Raw genomic sequence first — 13,490 nt, forward strand, 5'->3', positions numbered from 1 at the left:
ATAATAATAATAATAATAATAATAATAATAATAATAATAATAGTCATAATAAACTAATAGTATAAAGCAGCCATCCCCAATTAGCGGCCCGCGGTCCAAATCCGGCCCGCAAGAGCAAAGTGTCCGGCCCGTGCGGACCCAGTGACACTATTCAATAACCTGCCATAAGGTGAAAAAAAGAGTTCTGTAAAGTTGGAAATATATTCACAGATTCGGGATCAATAAATCTGAAGTGAAACGTTTTCAAACACAAATGATGCCTCTTTCCCACCGTCATCATAGACTACGAGCTACAAGGACCAAAACCCAGATTTTTTACATAAATAAGCCGTCCTGTCTGGACGGAGAACATTGATCTCTATGTGCAGCCGGGCACAGTGCGCAGGGACCGTCTGCAAATTACAAGACAAAAGCAAGACGCTGCAAACAAAAATCATTAACTCCACTGTTATACAATATCTTTTTCCTCTTGTGCACCACTTGCTGTAGTGCTGTTGTTTTTTGTTGTTGATCAAAATATTCTCCAGGGGCATTCAAATAAATAAATCGTTGATATTGGACTTATTTTCTTTCAAGTGTACATTTGTATCTGTCCCTCAAACACAGGCTATGACTACTACATTTACATTTACATTTACATTTAGGTCATTTAGCAGACGCTTTTGTCCAAAGCGACTTACAATAAGTACATTTGTCAAAAGAAGGAACCAAATCATTGCTGATAAAGTAAGAGCTAAAAATCGAACAAGTGTTAGGTCCTCATCTGAGTAAACTAGTACTTCAAGAGCAACAGTGCTACGATCAGAGTGCTATAGGTAAGGGGTGTTTTTTTTTTTTTTTTTGGGGGGGGGGGGGGGGGGGGGGGGTGTCAGTGGGTCATGCTATGTAGAGTCGAGGTGAAGTCTGAACAGGTGAGTCTTGAGCCTTTTTCGGAAAATGGCAAATACTACTACTATCTGCTACTACAACCAACTACCACTGGTAGTACTAATCATTACAATAATAATACTTCAAATAATAGCAGCAACAATAATAACATTTGCACATAAAACAATGTTTAGTGATCCAATGAAAAAAAACAGACAATTTGGCCCTCGATTGGCAACCTGGACATAATTTGGCCCTCACTGAAAACTAATTGGGGAACCCTGGAAGGCTCAGCACTGTGTTTTAGTCATCTTTTCTTGAATGCTTACTCCTCAACCCCATATGTCAACATTTTGTATTAGTACCAGCAGTTTGTCAGAAATTGGTCAGTAATTGATGTCATATTTTGGTTCTCAAAATTCACCAAATTGATGCATTGAAATGAAATCTATTAAACATTTCCTCCCGGGGGGGCATGCCCCCAAACGCCCCTACAAGATCGCAAGCCCCCCCACGATAGAATTCTGTGGGAAACACTGCTATTGGTACTCAAAACTGGTAGATGGACCCTTAGTCATGATTGATTCTGGGCTGGACCAATTACAGCCGAGGGGCGATGCCCGACAGTGTACAAGCATTGTCACAAAAAAGTTTGTTTTCATTCATAGGCTTCATTGTCTTGCCCGGCTGAAAATGCTGAAAATGCCCGGGGCGATTTTTGGTCCCAGTCCAGCCTTGGTTACCTGTCTGTCTCTACATGTCTCCCTGTGATAGACTGGTTACCTGTTTGTCTCTACATGTCTCCCTGTGATAGACTGGTTACCTGTCTGTCTCTACATGTCAGCCCTGTGATAGACTGGTTACCTGTCTGTCTCTACATGTCTCCCTGTGATAGACTGGTTACCTGTCTGTCTCTACATGCCGGCCCTGTGATAGACTGGTTACCTGTCTGTCTCTACATGTCTCCCTGTGATAGACTGGTTACCTGTCTGTCTCTAAATGTCGGCCCTGTGATAGACTGGTTACCTGTCTGTCTCTACATGTCAGCCCTGTGATAGACTGGTTACCTGTCTGTCTCTACATGTCTCCCTGTGATAGACTGGTTACCTGTCTGTCTCTACATGTCTCCCTGTGATAGACTGGTTACCTGTCTGTCTCTACATGTCAGCCCTGTGATAGACTGGTTACCTGTCTGTCTCTACATGTCAGCCCTGTGATAGACTGGTTACCTGTCTGTCTCTACATGTCTCCCTGTGATAGACTGGTTACCTGTCTGTCTCTACATGTCGGCCCTATGATAGACTGGTTACCTGTCTGTCTCTACATGTCTCCCTGTGATAGACTGGTTACCTGTCTGTCTCTACATGTCAGCCCTGTGATAGACTGGTTACCTGTCTGTCTCTACATGTCAGACTGGTTACCTGTCTAGGTGAACCCTGCCTTCGCCCAATGACAGCTGGGCTCGGCTCCAGCCCCCCGCGATCCTGAATACAGCGGTAGACGATGAATGGATTTATTCTGATTAACTGTCAACATTTATTCTGTTAAACTGTCAACAATATTTATTCTGTTTAACTATTAACATTTATTCTGTTTAAATGTGTCAACAACATTTATTCTGTTTTACTATTAACAACATTTATTCTGTTTTACTATTAATAACATTTATTCTGTTTTACTATTAACAACATTTATTCTGTTTTACTATTAATAACATTTATTCTGTTTTACTGTCAACGACATTTATTCTGTTTCACTGTTAACAGCATTTATTCTGTTTCACTATTAACAACATTTATTCTGTTCCACCATTAACAACATTTATTCTGTTTCACTATTAACAACATTTATTCTGTTTTACTATTAATAACATTTATTCTGTTTTACTATTAACAACATTTATTCTGTTTTACTATTAACAACATTTATTCTGTTTTACTGTCAACAACATTTATTCTGTTTTACTATTAACAACATTTATTCTGTTTTACTATTAACAACATTTATTCTGTTTTACTATTAACAACATTTATTCTGTTTTACTGTCAACGACATTTATTCTGTTTCACTGTTAACAACATTTATTCTGTTCCACCATTAACAACATTTATTCTGTTTCACTATTAACAACATTTATTCTGTTCCACCATTAATCTGTTCCACCATTAACAACATTTATTCTGTTCCACCATTAACAACATTTATTCTGTTTTACTGTCAACAGCATTTATTCTGTTTTACTGTCAACAACATTTATTCCGTTTCACCGTCAACAACATTTATTCTGTTTTACTGTCAACAACATTTATTCTGACATTTACAATATCAATACAGTAACTATTAATAATGTCCAGTTTATTTTGTAATGTAAAGTGAGTGTATGTTTTGTGGAGAATGTGCTGACTCGGCGTATGAAGCCTGTGAACACAGCGATGGACCTGCAGCCAGAGACATTTCATCATTTCCTAAAAGCTGAAGTGGAAACTGAATGAGGAGGACTTTCCTTCTGTGTTTCTGCAGCATCACAAATTTTGCTGAAAGTCATTGAGAAAAGTTTTAGACGGAGTTACGTGGTTTCCTTCCTGTTTTCACAGATCCCCCAGGCTTCTTTCTTTTCTGTCTAAACGTAAACTGATGCTGAACTTCCTGTCTCATGTTAAACTGTGTCCCTCGTCTCTTCGCTGTAAATGTAAACTGAAAAGTTTGGGGGTTAAACCGCATCCTGAACGAGTGGCTGTGCGATGACACAGATTGACAGATTCATACAGAAAACATAACAATGTCAAAGTGGAACCTCATAAACTCCTCAGTGTGTAATAACGGGGAAAAAACTTAATGCACCGATGTTTTAGTTTCCAAACCTCTATTTAACCCGTTAAGTGGAGGTTCAACATGTCAACATGAGAACTACAATAATAAAATTATTTTCTTATTTGATCCAAAGGAAAACTACTACGATTAAGAAGAAATAAATACTAAAGGAAACATTCTGGGGACAATTATCTCCTGAGTCCTTTAAAGTATCCTGATCCTCCAGTTGGGAACCTCTTCATGTCATTAAATCAAATTAAATTATTTAGCTCAGAATCTTTAAAGGGATTTGTTGAATGAACGACAACTGAATAAATGTTTTTAGGTATTTATATAAAAACGGTATATATATAATGTTGACCATTTTTATATATATATATAATAAGTCAAGTCAATATAATATATATATACAAGTCAAAACCAAATAAAATAAAATAAAAGTGATCCCAAAAACCTAAAAGTCTCCTAAACTTTGGAGCTCCCTCGACTTTCACCACCTACGTTGGGGTTTGTGGTGGGGGGTGAGGGGATGAGTGGTGAGGGGAAATTTCCAAATTTTGCAGAATTTTTTCTCATTGATTTTGCTTTGAAGACTTGAGAGTTTCAGTTTCCATCTCCAGGATGAAACCTTATTTAAACCACAAGATGGCAGGGACTCATCAGAACCACAACCAGCAGCCAGAGACCAGAACCTGCAGGACCTCAGGAGATCAGCAGTACGCTTCACAGCGGTGAGTTGAACTAATCTTGAGTTCTATCGATCAGCTAATTCATGTGGTTCTTATCAGACTTTATTGATCATTAATCAGTTAATCCATGTGGCTCTTATCAGAAGTTATTGGTCATCAATCAGTTATTGAATGTGGCTCTTATCAGATGTTATTGATTATTAATCAGTTATGAAACGTAAAGCAAAACAATGACAAGAAAAGGTGTTTTCTTCTTAAGTAAATAATTGTTTTTATATTTATTTCATGATTTGACAACAAGGTTTCCTGGAGGTTCCTTGTCTATGTTGGTCACAAACATAGAGTTTCCTTGTCTAGGAAGGTCACAAACATTGAATTTCCTGGTCTATGCAGTCACAAACATAGATTTTCCTCGTCTAGGACAGTCACAAACAGAGTTTCCTCGTCTAGGACGGTCACAAAATTGGAGTTTCCTCCTCTAGGAAAGTCACAAACATAGAGTTTCCTCCTTTAGGAAGATCACAAACATAGAGTTTCCTCCTTTAGGAAGATCACAAACATAGAGTTTCCTGGTCTATGGCAGTAACAAACATAGAGGTTCCTCCTCTAGGAAGGTCACAAACTTGTAGTTTTCTTGTCTAGGACGGTCACAAACTTGGAGATTCCTTGTTTAGGAAGGTCACGAACATAGACTGTCCTTGTCTAGGAAAGTCACAAACATAGACTGTCCTCGTCTATGAAGGTCATAAACATGGAGTTTCCTCATCTAGGATTGTCACAAACATAGACTGTGCTTGTCTGGGAAGGTCACAAACTTGGAGTTTTCTCATCTAGGATGGTCACAAACATAGACTGTCCTTGTCTAGAAAGGTCACAAACATAGAGTTTCCTCTTCTATGAAGGTCACAAACATGAAGTTTCCTCATCTAGGAAGGTCACAAACATAGACTGTCCTTGTCTGGGAAGGTCACAAACTTGGAGTTTCCTCATCTAGGAAGGTCACAAACATAGACTGTCCTTGTCTAGGAAGGTCACAAACATAGTTTCCTCATCTAGGAAGGTCACAAACATAGACTGTCCTTGTCTAGGAAGGTCATAAACATAGACTGTCCTTGTCTAGGAAGGTCACAAACATAGTTTCCTCTTCTATGAAGGTCACAAACATCGAGTTTTCTCATCTAGGATGGTCACAAACATAGACTGTCCTTGTCTAGGAAGGTCACAAACATAGAGTTTCCTCTTCTACCGAGGTCACAAACACAAAGTTTCCTCTTCTAGGAAGGTCACAAACAAGGAGTTTCCTCGTCTACGTTGGTCACAAACAAGGAGTTTCCTCGTCTACGTCGGTCACAAACATAGGTTCCTCGTCTAGGACGATCCCCAAAATAGATTTTCCTCCTCTCCGTCAGTCGCAAAGATTGTTTCCTCCTCTACGTCGGTCACAAACCCACTTTCCTCGTCTACGTTGGTCACGAACACAGTTTCCTCGTCTACGTCGGTCACAAACTTGGAGTTTCCTCGTCTACGTTGGTCACAAACACAGTTTCCTCGTCTACGTTGGTCACAAACAGTTTCATCGTCTTTGGCGGTCACAAACACAATTTCCTCGTCTTTGGCGGTCACAAACAGTTTCCTCGTCTTCGGCGGTCACAAACTAGAGTGGAAATATTCATCAGCCAATAGAAACAGTGACTCAACAGTTTCTCTTCAGAGTCTTGGTCTGAGATCAGTTTGACTCACAAACTCCTCGAAGCGGTTCTAATATCTCAATATTTTACATATGTCAAATATCTGTCACTTTATTTCCACAGAAATGAAACTTTTGTCTTCGCCATGTTTCCATCTGATCTGATGCTCAATGTCTTGATGTGGAAAAACTGTCTGATCGGAGATCAAGTTTTTGTTGTTGTGACAAACACAAACTGTAATTAATCATCCACATCGTCTGCATATGTATTATTAATATTGTTATCATCACCATTATTGTTATTATTACTAATCTTCTTCTACCTCTGATTATTATTATCATTCATACTTTGATTATTATAAGTTTGATATAATTAAACATCGTAATTTTGTAAATAAATAATAAAGATGAGTCTGACATCACTGTAAAACTTTTTGTCGATCTCAGACTTTTAAAGGGTTTTGTATTTACCTGCACGGACCTGCATGACTCACGAGGACTCATGAGTCTCCTGGTCCAGGTCTTTGGGGTTTGGATCAGGCTCTGTCGGGTTTGATGACTCAGCGCTAGAATGCCCCGATTGGTCCTGACACACAGCCAATCTGCCACACCGTGTTCCAGGTTACCTGAACTCACCTGAAGCTGCTGGCTCACATGGCACATGTGAAGCATCTCAGTCCAGCTCGGACCAGGACCAGTACTGGGAAAAGGAGTTGTTATAGGTGAAGGTTCAGTAGGACTTTAAAATAAAACTGAACTCTTTTTCACAACCTCAGGACCTCAAGAACCGGAACCATCTGAAGGACCAGAACCATCAAAACCTGAACCACCTGGAAAAGGACCTGAGGGACCAGATTCATCAGAACCAGCATCTGCTGAAAAACCACGTGCTAAACCAGGAATAGCAAAAGACCAGCTGAAACAAAACCCATCAGGAGCAGAACCATCAGAACCATGACCCTGTCTTCAGTCCTCCTAGTCCTCCTGCAGGTCTGCAGCCTCCACCTGATGGCAGTTGCCATGCCGACCTGTCAGATGGAGGGACACATAGTCCGGTCGGCCCACCACCTGCTCAGAGACCTGGTACGACCTTTGACCTGCAAACATAAACTGCTGTTAAGTTAAAGAGCAAATCCGTTGTCGTGGTGAAATGACGTGTGAACAGCTTGGTGGTTAAATTTAATCTGCAACGATATAATACAGAATTATATTATATAAGAAATATTTTTTCTTGTTCTTTAACTCAAACACACTAGACTTCATGTGAATAACAACTTTTCAGCATTAAGAAAGCTGAAATATCAAGTTTGTTCAACATCAGTAGGGATTTAAAAATCTGTTGAAACTAAACATTTACTTTCATTTTTATGGTGTTTTCTTCGTTTTCTACAATAACGTTGATGAATGATGATCCGTTTTCCGTCTGTCCTGTAGGGGGAGCGGTTTCCTGCACGCTGTTTGTCGTACAACACCAACGTTTCCTTTCCAGTGTTCGCTGTGGCCTCAGCCAGTCACAGTAAGGTAATCCTCTCAGCCAATCATAGAGCTGCTTTTTTGTTCAAACAATTTGTTTCAAGACATTTACAAATCTGAACCGGATGGTTGAAATCACTGACCTCTGATTGATTCCCTGTAGTGCCCCCGAGTATTAGGGGTGTTGCATGAATCGCTGGAGGAGGCGGAGCAAGTGTTTGCGGATCATGGGTTACCTGTCGGAGAGGGTGGAGTCACTTGGGATAGCAAGAAATTCGACAAATTCCAACACCTGCAGCACCGACTGACGGAGAACGGTAGCTGTGTGAGTACCTGTCTGTCTCCCTGACCTGTCTGTCTCCCTGACCTGTCTGTCTCTGACCTGCCTCTCACTCTGACCTGTCTGTCTCTCTAACCTGTCTCTCTATCTGACCTGTCTGTCTCTCTAGTTGTCCAGTGGTGATGGTGCCCTATCGTCTTACTTCAGTAATGTGACAGCCGTCCTGCAGCAGCCGGTAAACTCAGTTCATAAATTTATATTCTATATTTATATACGTAAATAAATGTCGTCTAGTCTCTCATTGGACCAATGAATGCTGAAAGGAAAGGGTATCTCTGTGTGTCCCTCAGGAGAGTGCAGCCTGTGGTTGGATGGTTCTGAAGAGAGACCTTCTCCGGGTCATGGAGTCCACCCTCCAAGACCACCCCACCTGTTTGAAGTGGGGAGACGCCCACTGAGGACATAGGCCACGCCCACAGAAGACCGGTGTCTCGCCCACTGAGAACTGAGACAATATATATTTATTTATTTATTATTTATTTATATATTTATTTAGACCTTTGAAATATTTTTATACTTATTTCATATATATTTCATATTTGAATTTTTATATATTTTATAAATTATGTTTTTGTTTATTTAAATTCTGATGTTCTGTTTTTCTCAGTTGAATCAGATTAAAGCATTGTAAAAGAAAACTGACAGTTTGACCTTTACTCTACTTTACCACACACACACACACACACACACACACACACACACACACACACACACATGCAGACACATGCACGCACACATACACACATGCACACACACGTACATACATGCACACACATGTAAATACGTGCACACAAACATGCACACACACACACACACACACACACACACACACGCACACACACACACACACACACACACACACACACACACACACACACACACACACACAGGTCTGCCACCTAATTTTCGTGTCCGGACTCATCGACAAAGAACTAAATCACATGGGTTGTCACTGTTAAGAACTGGATTCCAGAAACACTCACCTGGAGGTACCAGATACTTAGCGATAGTGAAAGCAGCGTGAGTCCTCTGGCTGGGGGGGTCTGACTAACGCTTGGAGGTAGATAGGGGAGTTCCGTTGACAGCCTTGAAGGCCAGTACCATCGTCTTAAATCTGATGCGAGCTACTACAGGGAGCAGAGGTCATGGAAGAGGGGGGTCACATGGGAGAACTTTGGTATATTGAACACAAGGCGTGCTGCAGCGTTCTGGATACACTGCAAAGGTTTGATTGAGATACAGACCCAATAGCTAATGCTAAGTTATGCATAGACAGATACAGACCCATTAGCTAATGCTAAGTTACACATAGACAGATACAGACCCTTTAGCTAATGCTAAGTTACACATAGACAGATACAGACCCAATAGCTAATGCTAAGTTACACATAGACAGATACAGACCCAATAGCTAATGCTAAGTTACACATAGACAGATACAGACCCATTAGCTAATGCTAAGTTACACATAGACAGATACAGACCCTTTAGCTAATGCTAAGTTACACATAGACAGATACAGACCCAATAGCTAATGCTAAGTTACACATAGACAGATACAGACCCTTTAGCTAATGCTAAGTTACACATAGACAGATACAGACCCTTTAGCTAATGCTAAGTTACACATAGACAGATACAGACCCTTAAGTTAATGCTAAGTTACACATAGACAGATACAGACCCTTAAGTTAATGCTAAGTTACACATAGACAGATACAGACCCTTTAGCTAATGCTAAGTTACACATAGACAGATACAGACCCTTTAGCTAATGCTAAGTTACACATAGACAGATACAGACCCTTAAGTTAATGCTAAGTTACACATAGACAGATACAGACCCATTAGCTAATGCTAAGTTACACATAGACAGATACAGACCCTTTAGCTAATGCTAAGTTACACATAGACAGATACAGACCCTTAAGTTAATGCTAAGTTACACATAGACAGATACAGACCCATTAGCTAATGCTAAGTTACACATAGACAGATACAGACCCTTAAGTTAATGCTAAGTTACACATAGACAGATACAGACCCTTTAGCTAATGCTAAGTTACACATAGACAGATACAGACCCATTAGCTAATGCTAAGTTACACATAGACAGATACAGACCCATTAGCTAATGCTAAGTTACACATAGACAGATACAGACCCAGATCTTTCACCTTCAGCCCCATTCAGACGGTAAACATTGTGACTCACATTCAATCTGCCGCCTGAAGCCTGAAAGTGATTAAACTAAATTCTGTCTGACTCACTGAAATCCATGCTGCTCAATCACAACTTCATTTGTCCATTCATTCACTGTAATGAATCACCAGCGTGTTTTAGTCCTGAGAGAACTGTTGTTGTTGTTGTGTCCAGTCAGCACGAAACATTCTAAATACATAAAAATGAGTCACATTAAAATTTGTAACTTTGATTATTATTTTCTAATAAGTGAATTTGGCTGATGGTGAAAAGAGTGTTGGCAGGAAGCTGTGACGGTCCTGATTATTAAACATTTTAAATCAAATTTAAACAGTAAACCGGCTTCATTCAAGGAAACTAACTGATCCCAGGTCTGAAGGGACAAAGCACATTTTGCTGTTAATCTCACGAGTTTTCCTTCATGATCAGATCAATGAATGTGCTTTACTCGCCCTAAACGCACTGGAGAGGGAGGGGGTTGTGACCGACAAGCTTTCATCAATCATATTCATCAATTATCAATTATTTTAAGTCCCAGATATGCCATCCTGTCATGACATCATCAGAGGTGGATTCACCGGATCCATCAATCAATCATCAAATTAGTTGTCAATTCATTTTCTATCAATCAAATACTCGATAATTCATTGTTTCATTCATTTTTTAGGTGGAATGTAATAAAACTGCCAAAAAGAAAACAGGATCCAAACAGAACACCAAGCTGGAAGAAAGAAGCTCGTCTCACAGGTGGACAGGTGAGCTCGCTGGAACAAAAGGTCAGGGGTCAAAAACAGGATGGCTTTCAGAACTCTTCAGCTCCACATAGGGGGACGGCAGGGAATCATCAGGCAGGGTCAGGTATATGTGTGTATATGTGTGTGTGTGTGTGTGTGTGTGTGTGTGTGTGTGTGTGTATATTCACACAACACTCTCAGTGGGTTTATTTTCTTTAATCTCACTTTAAATCAAAGATTATCACGATCATCACTGTAATAACAACAACAACAATAATAATAATAATAATAATAATAACAATAATAATAATAATATTAATAACCCTAACTCACACGTCATCACATGTCATCAGCACATATCAACGTCCCTCTGTTGCTATGGCAACCGGAAGGCACTTTGGATGACAGGCACTGAGAGCAGCCAATCAGAGACCAGGCTGTGCTGATGAGGAAACAGGAAGCACAAGAAGACTTGTCTCTGATTGGCTGAAGGAGAGAGGAAGTTTTATGTGTTTCAGGCGTTCGGTGGGCTGAAAAGTTTGTTGTATTCTTCTTCAAACGAGACTCTCTTGAGACGCTCCAACGACAGCAGAGTGAGACCTCCCTACACACACACACACACACACACACACACACACACACACACACACACACACACACGTTAACATTATCAAGTAGAAAAAGTTTTACATTATAAAGAGTCATGTGAAAGGCTTTTAATTACACTGTAAACACTTTGTTCTGCAGTGTGAACATTGAACCACCAGGTGGCAGCATATTGAGTATGGCGCTCCGCTACATACCCAGGTGAAGACCGAGGAGAAGGAGAAGACGATGGCGGCTCTGGCAGCGTCGGCTCCTTCATTCAGAGGGTTGTCTTCTTCTTTAGAAACCTGCCACTGATTGGCCAGAAAACAGAAACCCACGAACCAGACCACGGCCCAGAGACCTGCAGAGACCACCAGTTACACCTGGTTATTAATCACATGGTTATTAATCACATCCACAGGCGGACCAGAAGAGCTGAACCCTCACATGACACGCAGATGTCGGCCATGACAGCCCTCTTCCTGTCCTTCATGCCTGTGAGCTGCGGAAAGTAAACGTCCAGCGCCAGGAAACCGGTGCTGCAGAGGAAGCACAGCGTTCCCATGGTGATGGCGTAGTTGCAGGCGTTGTGGTTGCGATTGAAGATGCAGAACTCCTCCACGTCTTCAGGGCGGTTAACATAACCCTCGTTAGCGACGCAGCCGAGGATCACGATGGAGAAGAGCTGGAAACAGACAGGACACAGCAGCTAGCTTAATGCTAACAGACACATTCTCAGCGGGAGAGGCCAGATGCTAACATGGAGGAGGGAACCCGGGTACCCAGGTCAGGACTCACCCAGGTCAGGACTCACCTGACATGGAGAGACCAGGTGATCATTTAACTGTGTTGAGATGGATTAAACAACAGGAACACCTCAAACCTCACAGCAAGCAGATTCATCATTGTTAGACCGGATTCAAAGTCCCAATTATGGAATGTCAGAGCCTGCTCTCTCCTTTGTAAACCGTCCAATCCGAGCCTGCTCTCTCCTTTGTAAACCGTCCAATCAGAGCCTGCTCAGAGCAGCAGTGAAACAGGCTTCTGTTTGAGGAGTCTTGTGTTTAACCTCAGGAATGTTAACAACAGTCTCATGACTGAAACACTCTCTTTCTCACACTCACACTCACACTCACACACACACTCACACACACACTCACACACACACACACATACACACACACACACACACACTCTAAACCAGATAACCAGCTAATGTTAACGTAACAAGAACTAAACCAGAATGTTTATGTTTATTATTATTTATTACATTAAGTTTACATTCAGTTCATCCACCTTGTGTTTACTTGTGTTTACATTTGTGACCTCGGTGTTTATTCATTAATTCACATACATCTGAAATGTAAGCAGATGTGATGAAGTGTGACATCATCATTACATCATCAGACTCACCCAACAGACGATCCTCACCACGGTCTGAGGCTGTCTGATAAAGGTCAGGGGATCGAAGGCCCCACCTGCCTTTCCTGCTCCGTACGCCTGGAAACCATCCATCCAGACCACGTTCCTGTTCCCCAGACCAGCTCAGACCAGTAAGGCCAGTATGGATCAGTTCAGACCGGCTCAGTCTACTTTAACCCTCCGCCCCTTACTCAGTCCACCTAGATTATACCCAGACAAGTTGGTCCCAGTCCAGAGAGTCCCCTTTGGCCCAGTTACTCCAGTGAGTCCAGTTAGTCCTGGTTATTGTCTGATGTGGTCTTGGTGCTCTCTTCTTCTTCTCTGCTCTTAATAACTGTAAACGTCTCTAATCCTTCTGAGAGTCTGAGGCTTTCTCACCCTGAGCTAAATCTCACAGGCTGAGACCGCCTCCACCAATCACATGGTCTTGTTTTCTTTTCTTACATTGATACATTTACACAGCTAGTCCCCAGACCTCTACAGCCAGTCCCCAGAGTAGTCCCCAGACCTCTACAGCTAGTCCTCAGACTAGTCCTCAGACCTCTACAACTAGTCCCCAGAATAGTCCCCAGACCTCTACAGCCAGTCCCCAGAGTAGTCCCCAGACCTCTACAGCTAGTCCCCAGAGTAGTCCCCAGACCTCTACAGCTAGTCCCCAGAGTAGTCCCCAGATCTCT

The 13,490-nt window shown here is 41.4% G+C and overlaps 1 protein-coding gene across 1 annotated transcript; it reads right to left on the minus strand.

The window, feature by feature from the left end:
- Positions 1-11,201: 11,201 nt before the first annotated feature.
- Positions 11,202-13,253, minus strand: syngr1a (synaptogyrin 1a). Its single transcript, XM_084036418.1, has 4 exons — positions 12,805-13,253; positions 11,839-12,076; positions 11,607-11,752; positions 11,202-11,407 (listed from the first exon to the last, which is right to left on the minus strand). The coding sequence occupies exons 1-4, from the start codon at positions 12,904-12,906 to the stop codon at positions 11,318-11,320; spliced, it is 576 nt and encodes a 191-aa protein (XP_083892544.1). The 5' UTR covers positions 12,907-13,253; the 3' UTR covers positions 11,202-11,317.
- Between the last annotated feature and the right edge of the window lie 237 nt (positions 13,254-13,490).

Source organism: Eutrigla gurnardus (assembly GCF_963514095.1).
Source record: "Eutrigla gurnardus genome assembly, chromosome: 20".
NCBI classification, from domain to species: Eukaryota; Metazoa; Chordata; class Actinopteri; order Perciformes; family Triglidae; genus Eutrigla; species Eutrigla gurnardus.